The sequence below is a fragment of the Diceros bicornis genome, chromosome 34 (assembly GCF_020826845.1).
Source record: "Diceros bicornis minor isolate mBicDic1 chromosome 34, mDicBic1.mat.cur, whole genome shotgun sequence".
Taxonomy (NCBI): domain Eukaryota; kingdom Metazoa; phylum Chordata; class Mammalia; order Perissodactyla; family Rhinocerotidae; genus Diceros; species Diceros bicornis.
Window position 1 is genome coordinate 8,211,472 of NC_080773.1, and position 18,324 is coordinate 8,229,795.

Sequence of the window (18,324 nt, forward strand, 5' to 3'; positions counted from 1 at the left end):
TTCTGTATTTCCCTTGTTTCTCGACCCGTGTATTTCCGACTGCCAGTTCAGTATAGTGTGTCTCTATGATGGTTTTCTCAGTTTTCTCCTTATTTATCATTTGTGTCTTTGTTCTCATTTTTTGTGTAGTGGTTACCATGAGGTTTGTATAAAAGATCTCGTAGTTGAGATATCATTTTCTGATAGTCTCTTATATCCTTTGTCTAAGCAGGTTCCATCCCTTTCCTCTTCCCCATCTAAGTTATTGTTGTGAAAACTTATTCTGTTTTCTGTTATGAGTTGTGATTAAAATGAAGTGATTATAGTTATTTTTGATGCTTTCCTTCCCTTTATCTTTAATGTTATAATTGTTTGCTAACCTGTTCTGATAGAGAGCTACAATTTTCTGATTTTGTCTATTTATTTCCTTGCTCAAGGCTTTGTAAACCCTTTCTTTTTTTTTCAAATATAAGGGCCTTATTGATCATTTCTTGTAGGGGGCATCTTGTTGCGTTGAACTTCCTCAGCTTTTGTTTATCTGGGAAAGTTTTTATTTCTCCATTATATCTGAAGGATATTTTCGCTAGATAGAATATTCTTGGCTGAAAGTTTTTGTCTTCTAGAATTTTGAATGTATCATTCCACTGTCTCCTAGCCTGTAAGGTTTCTGCTGAGAAGTCCACTGAAAGCCTGATAGGGGTTCCCTTGTAGGTTATTGCTGCCCTTAATATTTTTTCTTTTCATTGACTTTTGCCAGTTTTACTAATATATGCCTTGGAAAGGTCTTTTTATACTGATGTAATTAGGAGTTCTGTTAGCTTCGTTACATTTAACTCTAGTTGCTTCCTCAGGTTTGGGAGGTTCTCAGCTATTATTTCTTTGAACAACTTCTCTGCTCCTTTTTCCCTCTCTTCTCCCTCTGGAATACCTATAATCCTTATGTTGCATTTCCTAATTGAGTCAGATATTTCTTGGAGGATTTCTTCGTTTTTTTTTAGTCTTAGTTCTCTCTCCTCCTCCATCTGCAGCATTTCTGTATTTCTGTCCTTTAAATTACTGACTCTGTCCTCTATAATATCAGTTCTGTTTTTGGAGGACTGAAGATGTTTCTTTATCTCATTCATTGTGTTTTTTCTCTCCAACATTTCTGATTTTTTTTTTTTATAGTTTCAGTCTCTTTTGTGAAGAATTCTCTCTGTTCATTAATTTTATTCCTGAGATCATTACACTGTATTTCTGAGTTTTCTTGTAACTTGTTTGGTTTCTTTATGATAGCTATTTTGAATTCTCTGTCATTTAGATTGTAAATGTCTGTGACTTCAGAATTGATTTCTGGGTATTTGTCATTTTCCTTCTGGTCTGGAGTGTTAATATACCTCCGATGCTATTTGATTGGGTGGACTTTTGCCATTGCATAGTGGTAGTATCTGGTCACAGATTCCACGTGCTACCACTGAGGCGGGCAGGGGGCGTGTCTTCTGAGCCCTTGCAACCCCTGGCAGATGTGCCTGTCCATTTGAAACTGTGCTGACTGGGCCTGTCTGCGTTTGCTTGCTGGCCGCTGCTGCTTTACACACGTGTGCACAGGCACTCTGGCAGGGATCCCCGTTCTGGCCAACCGGCTGAGCTGTTGTGCCAGGCAGAAGGGGGAGGGGTGCTTTCTTTCACGTGTGTGATCCCATGTGCCCCTGCTCTGCACTCACTGTCTGCCGGCTTGGGCAGCTCAGCTTGGTGTGGACACTCCCACGATAGCTTAGCTGCCTCAGTTTGGAGTGTTCCCACAGGCTGGGAGGCAACTCCAGGAGCGCTAGTGTTCCTGCAGAGGGCTGCCCTTACTCTCTTCCCCTCTCAGAGTTGTACTCTGGCCGCTGCACAAGGTCCCATGCCCTAGATCCCTGCCGCTCGGGGAGGGAGAGGAGATCTTACCTCCTTCCACTGCCTCCCCGGGGGGTCGAGCACCCCCACCTTCAGACATATGGCTGTGTGGATCTCTCAGACGTCTGTTATGTTGTGCAAGTGTCCTCTGTTGGTTTATGAATGTCCTTTTCGTTGTAGCTTAGGGGAGAGGGACTGAGGGGAGAGGGGCTAAGGGAAGAGCTCACTCTGCCTTGATGCTGATGTCACTCTCTGAAACTTTTTACTTGAATTTAAAATTACAGGATGCTGTATTTTGTTGTGTGCCGTTAAAGAGTTAAGTTACTTCATATCTTTTTGACCCTTTTGAGGCTTGCTTTTAACTTTTTGTTGGTGTAGAGCAGCATTTGGTCTAGGGCTAATTTAGTTCCATTATTAAGGTCAGCAACCTATAGGCCATGGGCCAAATCCAGCCTGCTGCCTGTTTTTGTAAATAAACGTTATATTGGAGCACAGTCACACTCCTTTGTTTACCTACTGTCTATGACTGCTTTTGCACTACAATTACAGAGCAGTTGTGACAGAGACAGTATGGCCCACACGGCCTGAAATATTTATTGTCTGGCCCTTTACACAAAAAGTTTGCCAACCCCTGCTCTGCCCAAAGCCTGTGTAGTATCAGGTCTCTGTAACTCTAGCTGGTGGGAATACAGACTGTTCCCAGGCCTATATGAGCTCTGGGAATTGTTCGCCCTATTACTTTCCTCTGATTGTCTCCCCAGTTTCACTCCCATGTACTTGCAGGTCAGTATTCAGCCATAGATTCAAGGGGATCAGTCTGCGGCTGTCTAGAGTGGTCTCTCTCTCTGCTGCTTCCTCCTCTTCAGTATCTTGCCTGGCAGTTCTTGCCATCTTGGACTCTTCAAATTCTCATCTCAGTTTCTTCAACTCAGGGAGACTGCCAGGCTCTGTTTGTGGTCCCACTCCCTGTGCTATGACCTGGAAACTGCTTCTAGGCAGGAAGCTGGGGCAGTCATAGAATTTACTTTGTTTCCCTTCTTGCAGGGATCACCATTCTGTGCTGTCAGCTGGCCTGTACTTGAAAACAAATGTTTAATATATTTTTTACAGTTTTTTAGTTGTTTATGGCAAAGGAGAATTTCATTAGCAGTTAATTTCCATGGAAATGGAAATGAATATTGATTTGTTTCATTTTGTTTTATTGGACAGTAAAATTGGCTGAAATCAAACCTCAAACTTCAGACTGTCTGATTTGTGGCAGCTTGAATCCCTGCTTTATTTCTTTTGTGTTTAATCAGGGTGCTTGGATTCAGGCCCATGCATGCCTAATTGAGATATCAGCCAAAGGTATGAACAAAGGTTATTCAAAGTCCTTGGGCCCCCCTCTCTGGCTTTCATTTCTGTGGGATTTCCCTACTTCCTTTCCAGCTGCTGCTGTTGCCCTAAACTCTGTCTTTTGGTTCTTTAAGCCTGTAAGACTATGGGTTTCCACCTGAATTTTATTTGCCACACTCAGTGTCTGCTTGGGACCTGCCCTCAGGCTACCAGTAGTATAAATTGACAATTCTCCCATTACTCTTCTTTTCTTCCAAGTGTAAACCCTCCTCTTTCTGTTTGTTTGGGTCACTTTGCAGTGCCTTTAGATAGTTGTTTTTTATATTTTTATCTGGAGTTTATAGTTGTTATCTACAGTAATGGTCAAGTAAGAGCTACTCTGCCATTCTCAAAGCAGAACCCCAAACCCACCCTTATTTTTTAATCAATTTTATTGAGGTATAATTTACATACAATAAAAAGCACCGACTTTAAGTGTAGAGTTCATGAACTTTGAAAAGTGTATAGATCTATGTAATCACCACAACAATCAAGATCACAAAATTTCCATTACTCCAGAAAGTTTCCTCATGCCCCCATATAACCAATTGCTCCACTGCCACCCCCAGCCTTCAGTAATCATATATCTGCTTCTGTCACTATAAATTAGTTTTTCCTCTCTAAAATTCATAAAATGGGATAATAGAATATATACTTTTGGGGGGGTTTGCCTATTTAACTCAACATGATGTTTTTGAAATTCATTCATGTTACTGTGTATATTAGAACATTCCTTGTATTGCTGAGTAGTATTCCTGTATATGAATACACCACAATTTGTTTATCCATTCACTTTTCGATAGACTTTTTTTTTCTACTTTTAGAAAATACTTTTAGACTATTATAAATGACACTCCTATGAACATTTGCTTAGAAATATTTGTGTGGACTATATTTTCATTTTTTTTTTGAGTAAATACCTAGGTGTGGAATCAGTGGGTTGTATGAAAAATGTATATTTAACTTTATAAGAAACTCCCAAACTTATGCAAAGTGGTTGTGCCATTTTACATTCCCACCAGCAATCTACGAGACTTGTAGAAGCTATGTGTCCCCACCAGCACTTGGTATGGTCATTTTTTAATATTAGTTATTCTAGCAGGTGTGTAATGGTATTTCCTCATTGTTTTAATTTTCATTTCCCTGAAAAGATTTAAAATGGTGAGCATTTTTTATTTCGCTTGTCATTTATGTATCTTCTAAGTTTGTTCAGATCTTTTGCCAATTTTTAATTGGATTGGTTGACTTCTTATTCTTGTGTTATGAGAGTTCTTTATATTTTCTAGATACAAGTCTTTTGTCAGATAATAGTACTATGAATATCTTTTCCCAGTCTATGACTTGATTTTTTTCTTTCTTCTTAAAACTTCAGAGGTGAAGTTTTAAATTTTGACAAAGTCCAATTCATCAGGTTTTTAACCTTTATGATCCATACTTTTTGTATCCTTCCTCAGAAATCTTTGCATACTCGAAGGTTGGACATATTTTTTTCTTTGTTTATTATATAAATGTTATGGATTTAGATTTCTTACATATTTTTTTTTGGTGAAGAAGATTGCCCCTGAGCTAACACCTGGTGCCCATCTTCCTCTTTTTCCTTAAGGAAGAGGGGCCCTGAGCTGATGTCCATGCCCATCTTCCTCTATTTTGTATGTAGGACGCCACCACAGCATGAGTTGATGAGTGGTGTAGGTCCACGCCCAGGATCAGAACCCGGGAGCCCTGGGCCACGGAAGTGAAGTGCGCTGAGCTTAACCACTGCGCCACCGGGCCGGCCCCTGGATTTCTTTTAAGTGAATGAGCCATTTCAACATGATTCTGTTGTGTACTGTAAGAGTTGAGATTCCTTTTTGTTTTTTTTAATAGATAGCCAGTTTTTCCAGAGTCATTTGTGAAAATACATTCTTTCTCTACTGAATTATCTTGGAGCCTTTGTTGACAATCATTTGATCATATATGCATAGATATATATCTGTAGTCTATTTCATTGATTTGTATATTTATGCTTTCGCCAATGTAACACAGTTTTGATTAGTGTATTAAGTCCTGGTATCAGGTAATGTGAATCTTCCAACTCTGTCTTTTTCAAACTTGTTGTAGATATGCTAGGTGTTTTACATTTCCATGTAAATTTTAGAATCAGCTTATTGATCTCTATAAAACAACCCACTTGGATTGTGATTGGGTTTTCAAAGACCTTACAGATTGGTTGGAGGTGATTGATGTGTTAACAGTAGTATGTCTTCCAATCCATAGATCTGGTGTATCTCCATGTTTTTTTAGGTCTTTTAAAATTTCTCTCAGCAGTGTTTTATAGTTTTCAGTGTACAGATCTTGCAAATATTTTGTTAATTTTATTCTTTAATTTCATTTTCAATTGTTTGTTGTTAGCATATAAAAATAGAATTGATTTTTGTATTTTGACGTAAGTATCCTGTGACCTTGCTAAATTCTCTTATTATTTCTAGTACTCTTTTTAGTAGATTCCTTAGTACTTTCTTCATATCTGGTCATGTCATCTGTAAATACAGTTTGCCTTCTCCCCTTCCAGTCTGTATGCCTTATATTTCTTTTTCGTTCTTTCTGTATTGTCTACAGCATTGAATAGAATTGGTGAGAGCAGACACCCTTGTCTTGCTCCTGACCTTAGCAGTCTTTCTCCATTAAGTACGATGTTAGCTGTAAGTCTTTTGTAGTTGCATTTTATCAGGTTGAGGAAATTCTTTCTATTCCTACTGTTGGGAGTTTTTAATATAAGTAGATTTTAAAATTTATCTAATGCTTTTTCTTCATTTGAAATGATTATATGATTTTCTTATTTTATTCTAATATTATGATGATTACATTATTGATTTTCTGATGTTATACCAACCTTGCATTCCAGGGATAAGCACCACATGGTCATGATGTGTTAGGCATTTTATATATCACCTTACTCAATTTGCTAATATTTTGTTAATTTTTTTAATCAGTATTCATCAGGGATACTAGTCTGTGTTTTTTTGATCAGTATTCATCAGGGATACTAGTCTGTGTTTTTTTGTTTTTGTTTTTTTTGCTGAGGAAGATTCGCCCTGAGCTAACATCTGTTGCCAATCTTCCTCTTTTTGCTTGAGGAAAATTGGCCTTGAGCTATCATCCGTGCCAGTCTTCCTCTGTTGTGTATGTGGGTCGCTGGCACAGCATGGCCACTGACAAGTAGTGTAGGTCCATGCCTGGGAAGCAAACCTGGACCGCCGAAGCAGAGCATGCTGAACTTAAGCAAATGGCCACGGGGCTGGCCCCTGTAATTTTCTTTTAATATCTTTTCCTGGTTTTGGTAACAGTGTAATGTTCACCTTATAAAATGAATTGGAAAGTGCTAGCCAGTCCTCTAATAAGAGTTAGTGTAGTATTCTCATTAACTCTTAAATGTTTGATAGAATTTACCTTGAAGTCTTCTGGGCCTGGAAAAATCTTTGTGGGAACTTGTAAAATTGCAAATTCAGTATCTTTAATAGTTTAGAGTTTTCATATTTTTTTCTTTTGGTAACATTTTTTTAAGTGAAAATATTTGTCCATTTCATCTACATTATATAATTAATTGCCTTCAATTTATTTATAATCTTCTCTTGTTATCTGTTTAATATCTGTAGGATCTCAGGGTGGCCATATATGACATCCTTCTTAATTTCTTAATCCATCTAACTAGAGGTTTTTAAATTTTTTTGATACTTTCAAGATTTGGCTTCAGGTTTTCATTGATTTTTTTCCTCTTGCTTATTCAATTTCTATTTCACTGATTTTTGCTTTTAACTTTATTTCCTTCTGCTTGCTTTGGGTTTAATTTACTCTTTTTTTAAAGCTTCTTAGGATAAAAGTTTAAATTATTGATATTAGATCTTTCTTGTTTTCTAAAATAAGCATTTAAACCTACAAGTTTCTGTCTTAGCCTGCTTTAATTGCATCTTCAAGTTTTGATCTGTTTTTATTTAGTTCAAAATATTTCATGAAAATTTTCTTTTCAATTATTCTTTGACCCAAAATTGGTTACTTGGAAAAGTATCATTTAATGTCCAAACATTTGGGGCTTGTCTAGATATGTTATTTTTGTTGATATCTAATTTAGTTCGGTTGTGGTCAGAGAACATATTTTGTATGATTTCTCCTTAATCCATCGACATTTGTTTATGTTCTGTCTTGGTGTGTAGTCCATTTGCTCTTGAAAAAAGTATGTGTTGTGAAATTATTGAAAATGGTAGTCTATAAATATCAAATGAGTTAGGTGGTTGTCAGTATTCTTTAGAGTTTCTAAATATTTACAGATTTCCCCCCGCTTTGGTCTAGTTCTTTTAGTTACTGACAAACATTAACATCAACTATGATTTTGAACTTTTAAAAATCTCATTTAACTTTTGTCAATTTTTGCTTCATGTATTTTGAAACTCTAAGTACATATACACATGTAATTGTGATATTTTCCTGATGTATTTACTCTTTTATTGTTATGAAATGTCCTTTTCTTGTCTGTAGTAGTAATACTCATCAACTTGAAATCGATTTTATCTACTTTTACTATACCCACATCAACTTTCCCTTATTTAGTATTTGTATGTCTTTTTCCATCCTTTCACTTTCAGCCTATTTGTGTCTATGGTATTTAAAATATGTCTCTTGTAGACAGAATATATTTGAGTCTTGCTATTTTATACATTCTTATAACCTTGACCTTTTTATTGGTGTGTTTAGTCCATTTACATTAATACAATTAAAGGTATAGTTGGATTTAGGGCTACCATTTTGCTATGTGTTTTCTGATTGCCTAACCTATGGTGGGTTTTTTTATCCTTTTAATTATACTTTATATTTTCGGGCAGTTTTAGGGTCACAGCAAAATTGAGTAGAAAGTACAGAGAGTTTCCTTTTACCCCCTACCCCTACACATGCATAGCTTCCCCCACTATCAACATCTTGCACCAGAGTGGTATGTGTCTTACAATCAGTGAAGCTACATTGACACATCATTATCACCCAAAGTCCATAGTTTACATTGCATGTATATTCTATGGATTTTGTCAAATATATAATGACATGTATCCACCATTATAGTATTATACAGAATAGTTTCACTGTCCTAAAAATCCTCTCTGCTCCACCTATTCATCCCTCCCTCTCCCCTAATCTCTGGCAGTGGCAACCACTGATCTTTTTACTGTTTCCATAGTTTTGCCTTTTACAGCATGTCATATAGTTGAAATCATACAACATGTAACCTTTTCAGATTGACTTCTTAATACTTAGCAATATGCATTTAAGGTTCCTCCTAACCTGTCTTTGTTAATCTGTTCCTACATCTTGTATGTTATGTCAATCAGATATATTTTAATAATTCATTTTTACTCCTCTGTTGACTTTTTAGTTCTATCTGTTTGCATTTTTTGTGGTCGCTTTAGGGATTGCAATATGCACCTTTAACTTATCATGATTTACTTAGAGATGATCCTGCATTACTTAAGGTAAAATACATCATTCTTGAAACATTATAGTTCTACTTACTGACTTTTCCATCTTTTGTTTTTTTATTGGCCGTGTATGTGATATTTATGCTTGTAATAAATGGTGTTAGAATGCTTATTTTAAGCCAAGAGTCGACAGCTTATAGGCCAAATCTAACCTGCTGCCTGCTTTTGTACAGATTGTGAGTCAGGGATGGTTTTTATAGTTTAAATGTTTGAAAAGATGCAAAAGCAGAATACTTCTGACCTATTAAAAGTTTTAGGAGGGCCGGCCCCGTGGCGTAGTGGTTAAGTGCACATGCTCTGCTGCTTGCAGCCCAGGTTCAGATCCCGGGTGCACACCAACCCACCGCTTTCAGGCCATGCCGTGGCGGCGTCCCATATAAAGTGAAGGAAGATAGGCACAGATGTTAGCCCAGGGCTGGTCTCCCTCCCCAAAAAGAGGAGGATTGGCATGGATGTTAGCTCAGGGCTGACCTTCCTCACAAAAAAAAAAAAAAAAAAAAATCAAATTTCAGTGTCCATACATGAAGTTTTATAGGAACACAACTTTTCTTGTTCATTTTACATACTATCTGTGGTTGCTTTTGTGCTAAAACAATGGAATATGTTCACCAACACCTGCTTGAAACAGTCATGTCTTTTGAAGGAGGGAAATTAGTATTTATAGTCTTTTATATATAACTTTTCTCATCATCTTCGTTCCTTCCTAAAGACCTTAGTTATCATCTGATGTCATTTTTACCTTCAGCCTGAAGAAATTCCTTTACCATTTTTGATGGTACAGTCTTGCTAGTATTGAATTCTCTCCAGTTTTATCTGAAAATAGCTTTATGTTGCCTTTACTTGTAACAGATAATTTTGCTGAATATAGAATTCTCAGTTGATGTTATCTTTGGCTTTCAGCAGTTTGATTAGGATTTTCTCACTATGGTTTTCTTTGTTTTTTATCCTTTTGGGGTTCATTAAGCTTTTTCAATATGTAAGTTAAAGTTTTTGCTAACTGCAAATGTGTTGGGCCATTATTTCCTTAAAGCTTTTTCAGACCTTTCTTTTTCATTCTTTTTGGGACTCCAGTTACATCTGTATTGGATTACTTTGAAATTGACTCACAGATCTGTGTGATTATGTTCATTTGTCCTTATTCTTTTTTCTTTATATTTAGATTACTTAATTTCTGTTGATCTGTTTACAAGGTTACTGATTCTTCTTTTTCTATATCTGATCTGCTATTGAGCCCATATAGTGAATTTTTCATTTCAGTTATTGTATTTTTCAGCTCTAGAATTTTCGTTTGCTGCGCTTTTTGGAGTTTACATTTTGAGATTCTGTGCCAGGTTTTCTATTACTTCTTTGAACACATTTAGAACAACTGCTTTGAAGCCTTTTTTGGCAAAATCCAACATCAGGACCCACTAGGAATTAGTTTCTATGACTGTCATTTTCTGAATATGGGTCATATTCGCCCTCCTTTTTTATTTTGTTTTATTTGCATGTCTAGCAATTTTTGCTAGAAACCTGGACATGATGAATTATATGTTATAGTAATCTGAATTCTGTTATGTCTGTTTTTCAGAGGATTATTGGTTTTTTTTTCTAGCTGGCAATTAACTTGCTTGGAATCAAACTTCAAACTCTGCCCTCTGTCCTCCTTGCTTCCCAAGTGTGAAGCAGTTGATATATTCCCTTGGTTCTTTAAGCTTCCAGCTGCTGCTCTTTACCCTGGCCCCTGAGGGGAGCTAGATTCTCCTTGTGTTGAAGTACTTTAGCTCTCAGTCAAGGAATTGGTGTTTATACTTTGATTTTCGGGCTAATTTTCTTCAGTTCTCTTTCTTCCAGGATTTCACTCCTTATACTTCCTGCTGCTTTGTCAGCCCCAACTTCTAATACCTCAATCCAATAAGGCTTCAATTTTCTTCTGCTTGGGCTGTGAGCAGGTTGTGGAATGTTTTTAATCAAAAATGCAGAAATCTCAGAGTCTCACTAGGTGCACTTCTGTTTTTCAAGACTCTTTTCTGGTATCTTCCTGTCTGCTTTTTGCTAAGCTCTCTGTGATCTCACCAATAATTGCTTAGTTTAACTATCAACCTGGAGTTCTGGCAGAGTTTATACTCAGATTTGGGGTCTCATCCTTCACTCTATTTTTGCTGGATGCTGAAAGTCTCTCCCAGGCATTTTAAAACTATATTCTTCCTGTATAACACTTTAGTCTTGAAGGGGAAACAATTTACCTCCTCATTGAAGCCTGAGAAATTGTTCTGCCCTGTGACACACTGCATCTTGTACATTCTTCTGTTCTACCTGTAACACCTTCTTGCAGGTTTGTGTTTACACGTACTTTCTTGAAGGTAGGTGTTAACATGCTTTGAGGCTGTAGCTGCTTGTGAGCAGGGACAGTGTTTTGTATATCTTGGCACCCCAGTAAACTAATACAGTTTTAGGGTACAAAGTGACGTCACAGTAAATACTTTTAGAATATGAATTATTAAATAAATTCTGTGTTAGGTACTTCTACCTTGATTTTTGTTTTCCTTGCAATGTAAAGCACAAAACAAGAAAAATGATAGGCTTTCTTTACAAGTTTTCATATGAATGCCACAAAGGAACAGGATTAAAACTCGTTTCCAATATCTAATCTACTTGTTCTGATCACAATTCCAATCCATTTCAGGGATCCGTGTCATTCAAAGATGTGACTGTAGACTTCACTCCAGAGGAGTGGCAGCACCTGGATCCTGCTCAGAAGACTCTATACATGGATGTGATGTTGGAAAACTATTGCCACCTCGTTTCTGTGGGTAAGAAAAACTCTCATGGAAACTTGAGTAGCATACATTTCCTTTCAAAGTACGTAAAGTATGTGTGCTCTTGAATTTCAGGGATAAGAGGTGATGAATTCTTTTTGGTTAACAGAAAGGATGATTGTGTCTTCACTTGCTTGGGGCAAGGTGTTAAGTTTACTGTTACACAAAGGAGTATCTTAAATTGTATTACTCAAAATGCACCTTACTAATTTTTCAGATGTACTGAAGCCTAAGCAACTTAATCCAAATCTTCCCTTATCAGGGTGTCACATGACCAAGCCTGATGTGATCCTCAAGTTGGAACGAGGAGAAGAGCCATGGACATCATTTACAGGTCATACCTGCTTAGGTGAGTTTCTGACTCTCAGGCACATGAAATCTAGTGGAAAATAAATTTTAAAGTGGTCATGTGGTGAGTGGCACCTTTGAAATATTTTGGGAGTGTTTTTAAAAGGTACTAACCTTTGAAATGACCTTTGTGCCTGCAAAACATAAATCAAACTTTGAAATATTACCCTTCCTGTATAATATTTTTTCCTAAGTTTGCTTGATGTTATCAAAGATAGTTGCCACTCTTAAACTTAATCAAAATATACTATAAGCCTTCCTTCTTTTAGATCTTTTTTCTTGATTTGTCCCTTTTTCTAGCATTCTCAGTTCCTTATCTCCTTGCTATTGTGATAGATTTCTTTCAGGCATTCCTAAGTCTACGTTTAAAAAAGAGAAAATTCTTGGTTAATGTTTCTCTTCTTAGTTGCTTCCCATTTTCTTTCTTTCTCTTTCTTTTATATTACCTCAGATTTGTGTTCTGTGCTAAGTCTAACTTCCCATTCTCACCACAAATCTAGTTGTTAATTTTAAAACTCACTTGTCTTGACCCAGACTGATAATTCCGCAGTTGTTATTTTCTTCCACTAAACTTCCGTGGTTCATTTTATGTGGCTGATCATTCCTGAAATCAGCCGTTGGTTTGGGTAAAACACTAACTCATTCTTATCCTGATTACCTGAGTGATTACTGTTTGCAACTTGGTCTATTTTCTTCACCACTGTGGCTATATTGCCTGGAACAAAGCCTGGCACATAATAGCCACACAGATTTTTTTTTAGTGAATATTGTTTCACTATACTCTCAGTCTTTATTTCTCTGATTTGTCCTCAAGGGATCTGCCTTTAAATTATAGTAATCTCATCCGTTCTCAGGACTTAAGCTCTTTGTTTTATGTAGATGCCTCTGACATGGGCATACTTAGCACATTCTTCCCGTCTTTTTTGTGACTTATTTTGTGACGATATGTTGGAAATGAAAATTACTAACTTTCCTAGCTCTTAAATTCTTTTCCATTATCTATTTCCAAATTAATTTTTCCTTGCTGTGATATCAGCTTGATTCTTCTGTCTCTGTCATCATCTCTTGTGGATCTCTTCACAATCTGTATTGTGTTTATCAGCCTGTGAAATATATTTTACATCCTCTCATATTTTCATTTCTCACTGACATCTACAAAATTAGAACTATCTTATTTCATGTCTTGACTACTATAATAACAGTTTGGCTTTTCCATAATTTGTCCTAATTTTTTCACTTTATACTGTGGCTTTCCTGACAGGAAATATCATCATTTGTTGCCTATTATTTATCATATGACATTGAAATTCTTCATTGAAGGACTACCATAATAAGCTCTCATCTGGTCTTTTCAAGTTTATTTCTCTTGTGGAAAACTCTTGCTAATTTCCACTTGATACAGTCTCCTAATGTTCTCCATACATGTAGGATTTGTCGTGATATCTGTACTTTTCATTGTGTTGTGTTCTGCCTTCCATATACTCTATATCTTTTAAGTTGTCTTAAGATTTTTTTCTCCATGAACTATTCTTTGACTATTACACATCATATCCACCTTTCCTTTTTCTGAATTCCTATGCTACTTACTAATTATAGCACACACAATTCTTGGATATGATTATATAATTTGATACCTGATTGTACATGGTTTATGCTTAAGAATTCTTTCCCTCAAAGACAAGATCCTCTGTTTGAATCTTCTTTGCTGTAGTATATAATGTGTTAGATACTCAGTAGTTGCTTCATTAACTGTTTGTGGAGTTATACAGGGGAGATATCTTTTTCCTCCATTCAGAAAGCATGTACTGGTAAGTTCCTTTCAGATGTACCTGCTCAGGCCATGACTCTATAGATTCTGATTTAAATGGTTGGATCTACCAAATACTACCTATTTACTATATACAGTGTTAATATAGACTCAGAAGAGTTCAAACAATAAAGTATTTCTTTCAGTGAGAAAGGATTACTATCAAAGTCTACATTTTTAATGAAATATTTATGACACAGTCTAAGCTTGTAAAAAGATTTGTTAAAAGGATTTTTCTAGATCATAGTTATTTGCAAGTTATAAAGAAGTAGTGTTTAAAGTGATGGGAAATATGTGAAGGGCTTTTGAGACCATAGAACAGTAGCATTTTCTTGAAGATTCTCTAAATACAAGTAGAAATAAGACCAGAAGGCAAGCCAACTGATTAAAAGAACATGAGCAAAGCATGTTATTAGGAATAAGTGAAGTATTTATAGGGCAATCAATCAGTCAATAAAACTTGTTACATATGAGGTATGTCAGATATGTGCACAACCCTGAAAACTTGTTTGAATATAAAAAGTGAATATAGGTGATGTAAAGTTTTGTTTACAGTAGAATTCCTCATATGTTAATATTGGAGGCAGTGGACTCAAGGAAGAAATAGATTTTTGAGCCTAGATTTAACATTGTTCCACTAGATGTGGATGATTGCAAAGTAATAGAAGTCAAATATAGCTACACATTTATAAGAGAAATGAAGGTCAAGGTTAATGATGATCTAGAACCAGAATGAACAATCTGATCTTTCTGGTCCACCATATGGAAAACTGGAGTTAAGGAATGTTATCATATTTGGGAAAGACTTGAACTAGTTTTTCTTTAAACCTAAAAAAATAAGCCAGCAATTAAAAAGAGGAACAGTTATAATTGATGGTCATGAGAGTTTTGTTATTGAACAATTCTGAAAGAATTGATAGTAACAGCAATCTGAATACACCAGTGAATATACCCCTAGTCTGTTTTAAAGTTCCTGTTGAAAATGTTTTCCTGGTTCTTCCTTCACAAGAGAAGATTCCCAGCTATCTGGAGGATTAGAGCCTAGACTATAGGATTGTTTTTCTTAACACTAGGAAATTAATTGATGCTTAGAAAGAGTAATTAGCAATTGATGGCTACAAAGAAGAGGGTGGTGGAGCAACTGGAAGTGTTTCACCTTGCAATTGAGAGGTGAATGTATAAAAGTATACACTCTGATCTGTGTCCTCCAAAAGTAATCATTCCTCTAGTATTTTCCCTGAATAAGCTTTTTTACTAATTTTTCTTGCCTATCCTACTTAAAGCTTAATGCCCTTGGTAGGTTCACTTCATTGCCTCTGAATCCACCCATCAAGGCATCAGTCCCTCTTCCACCAGTCTTTGTCTTCTCCTCCCTGCTTCTTGTTTTCATTTCATTTTCTATATGAAATTCTGGGGCAAAATGCAAAAGTTACTAGCATTCATTGCTTATTTTTTCTTCCTTTTCCACACTGAAGCATAGTTTTTATTTAGGTTCTGTGTCTTTTCCCAGGCTGGGAGTAATTTGTCCTAGGTCTTTCTGGCCTCGTATGCTAGACCCTAGTACAATTCCTTTCCATAGCAAATGTATGAAGATTCACAAATTGTTATTAATTATATTCTTTTCTAGAAGAAAACTGGAAAGCTGAAGACTTTTTAGTGAAATTCAAGGAACATCAAGATAAGTATTCTAGATCAGTTGTATTCATCAACCAGAAAAAACTGATGAAGGAGAACAGTACTGCACACGAAAAGACATTTACTTTAGGCAAAAACTCTGTTAAGTTAAAAAATCTACCTCCTGAATATGACACTCATGGAAAGATTTTTAAAAATGTTTCAGAATTAATCATCAGTAATCTAAGTCCTGCAAGAAAGAGACTTAGTGAGTATAATGGATATGGGAAATCACTCCTCAATACTAAGCCAGGGACAGCTCATCCTGGAGTCAAATCCCATAATCAACGTGGCAGGGTTGTCCGTCATACTGAAGTGCTTATGCAATATCATAAGATGGAAACTCCACAGTCATTTGGATATAACGACTGTGAGAAATCCTTCCTTAAAAAAGGAGACTTAATAACACATAATAGAGCTTACAGAAGGGAAAACCCATCTGAATATCATAAAAGGAGAAGAGCAACCAATATTGAAAAGAAACATACATGCACTGAATGTGGGAAGTCCTTCTGCAGGAAGTCAGTATTAATTCTGCATCAGGGAATTCACACAGAAGAAAAACCCTATCAATGTCATCAATGTGGAAATTCATTTAGAAGGAAGTCATATCTCATCGATCATCAGAGAACTCACACAGGAGAGAAACCCTTTGTTTGTAATGAATGTGGTAAGTCCTTCCGCCTAAAGACAGCCCTCACTGATCATCAGAGAACACATACAGGGGAGAAATCATACGAATGTCCACAATGTAGGAATGCCTTCAGATTGAAGTCACACCTGATTCGTCATCAGAGAACTCATACAGGAGAGAAACCATATGAGTGTAATGACTGTGGGAAGTCCTTCCGCCAGAAGACAACACTCTCTCTACATCAAAGAATTCATACAGGAGAGAAACCCTATATTTGCAAAGAATGTGGCAAGTCCTTTCACCAGAAGGCAAACCTTACTGTACATCAGAGAACTCATACAGGGGAAAAACCCTATATTTGTAATGAATGTGGGAAATCCTTCTCCCAGAAGACAACCCTTGCGCTTCATGAGAAAACTCATAATGAGGAAAAACCCTACATTTGTAATGAATGTGGGAAGTCCTTCCGCCAGAAGACAACCCTCGTAGCACATCAGAGAACACATACAGGGGAAAAATCCTATGAATGTCCTCACTGTGGGAAGGCCTTTAGAATGAAGTCATACCTCATTGATCACCACAGAACTCACACAGGAGAGAAACCATATGAATGTAATGAATGTGGGAAATCCTTCAGCCAGAAGACAAATCTCAATCTACATCAAAGAATTCATACAGGGGAGAAACCCTATGTTTGTAATGAATGTGGGAAGTCTTTTCGCCAGAAAGCAACCCTCACTGTACATCAGAAAATACATACAGGTCAGAAGTCCTATGAATGTCCTCAGTGTGGGAAAGCCTTTAGCAGGAAGTCATATCTTATTCATCATCAAAGAACTCATACAGGAGAGAAACCATATAAATGTAATGAATGTGGGAAGTGCTTTCGCCAGAAGACAAATCTCATTGTACATCAGAGAACTCACACAGGGGAGAAACCCTATATTTGTAATGACTGTGGTAAGTCCTTCAGTTATAAGAGAAACCTCATTGTCCATCAAAGAACTCACAAGGGAGAAAACATGGAAATGCAATAAATGATGTGATTTCTTTGTGAAGCCTTTTCAAGTTATTATAAACCTTTAGTTTAAAAAAGAAAGCATGCTTAAACATGTTAATAAGGTTACTTTAATCACAAATCTAATAATAGTTATTAATTTAAAGTACTATACCATATAACTATTTCCTGTTTACTAGCATATAAAATGGGTATGATCATTGGGGCCGGCCCGGTGGCGCAAGCGGTTAAGTGCGCGTGCTCCGCTGTGGCGGCCCGGGGTTCGCTGGTTCGGATCCCGGGCGCGCACCGACGCACTGCTTGGTAAGCCATGCTGTGGCGGCGTCCCATATAAAGTGGAGGAAGATAGGCACAGATGTTAGCCCAGGGCCGTCTTCCTCAGCAAAAAAAAGAGGAGGATTGGCGGATGTTAGCTCAGGGCTGATCTCCTCACAAAAAAAAAAAAAAAAAAAAAAATGGGTATGATCATTGTTATTGAATGCTATCAGCAATGAAGCTAATTTTTAAGTTTTCAAGTTCTCTTGCTGACTCAGTTTATATTAAAAAAAACTTACATAATACACACAGAGGCAAGATAGAAAATGGTTATAAGCATCGGTCTTCATAAGAGAAAATATGAAGTATATTTCTCATTGCAGTCTGTAGAATAAAAAGTAGTTGTTACTTCCCCAAAGATTACCACTTCTCTGGCTTAAACATCATGAAATAGTTTTTGCATGTCTTTAAGCTTTATATATATTTTATCATACACCATGAATTCTTTTGTCGTTTCACTCAACATTTTTAAGATTCATACATTATTGCATACGGCAGTAGTGTATTCATTTTCATTCTGTATGTTATTCCATTTTAAGAATATACAGCTATTTATCCTCTTGATGGATATTTGTATTTTTTAAAATTTTGTGTTGTAATAAAAATACTGCTATAAATATTCTTGTATATGTCTTTGTATGTGTGTGTGTGTGTATATAATTCTGTTGATTTTATAGAATTGAAGACTGGAAATACTCAGTCCAAGGGTGTATGTAAGTGTTTTCAGCTATGGTAGAACTGCCAAATATTTCTCAGACCTTTCTCAACATGAGATGATTCACTTTGGGGAATAACAGCCCTGATTGTAATCAATGTAGACAAAGGTCTTTAGGTCATTCAACTGGAGAATTCCTACTAAAAAGAAATCCTTGTAATGTTATAATCCTTCTAATGTGAGAAGGTTGTTAGTCATGAGTATGTAAATGTGATAAATGTAGAAAGACCTTTAGCTGTGGCTTAAACCTTACACAAAACCAGAGAATTTATATTGGAGGGAATCC

General features: G+C 36.4%; 1 protein-coding gene across 1 annotated transcript in view; it reads left to right on the forward strand.

The window, feature by feature from the left end:
• Positions 1 to 17,205, forward strand: part of ZNF567 (zinc finger protein 567) — a 30,038-nt gene extending 12,833 nt beyond the window's left edge. Inside the window, exons 4-6 of the mRNA XM_058530844.1 lie at positions 11,395 to 11,521; positions 11,790 to 11,876; positions 15,310 to 17,205. Coding sequence (XP_058386827.1) covers positions 11,395 to 11,521; positions 11,790 to 11,876; positions 15,310 to 17,027 — 1,932 coding nt within the window. The 3' untranslated portion in view covers positions 17,028 to 17,205. The remainder of the gene's footprint in view (positions 1 to 11,394; positions 11,522 to 11,789; positions 11,877 to 15,309) is intronic.
• Positions 17,206 to 18,324: the final 1,119 nt, after the last annotated feature.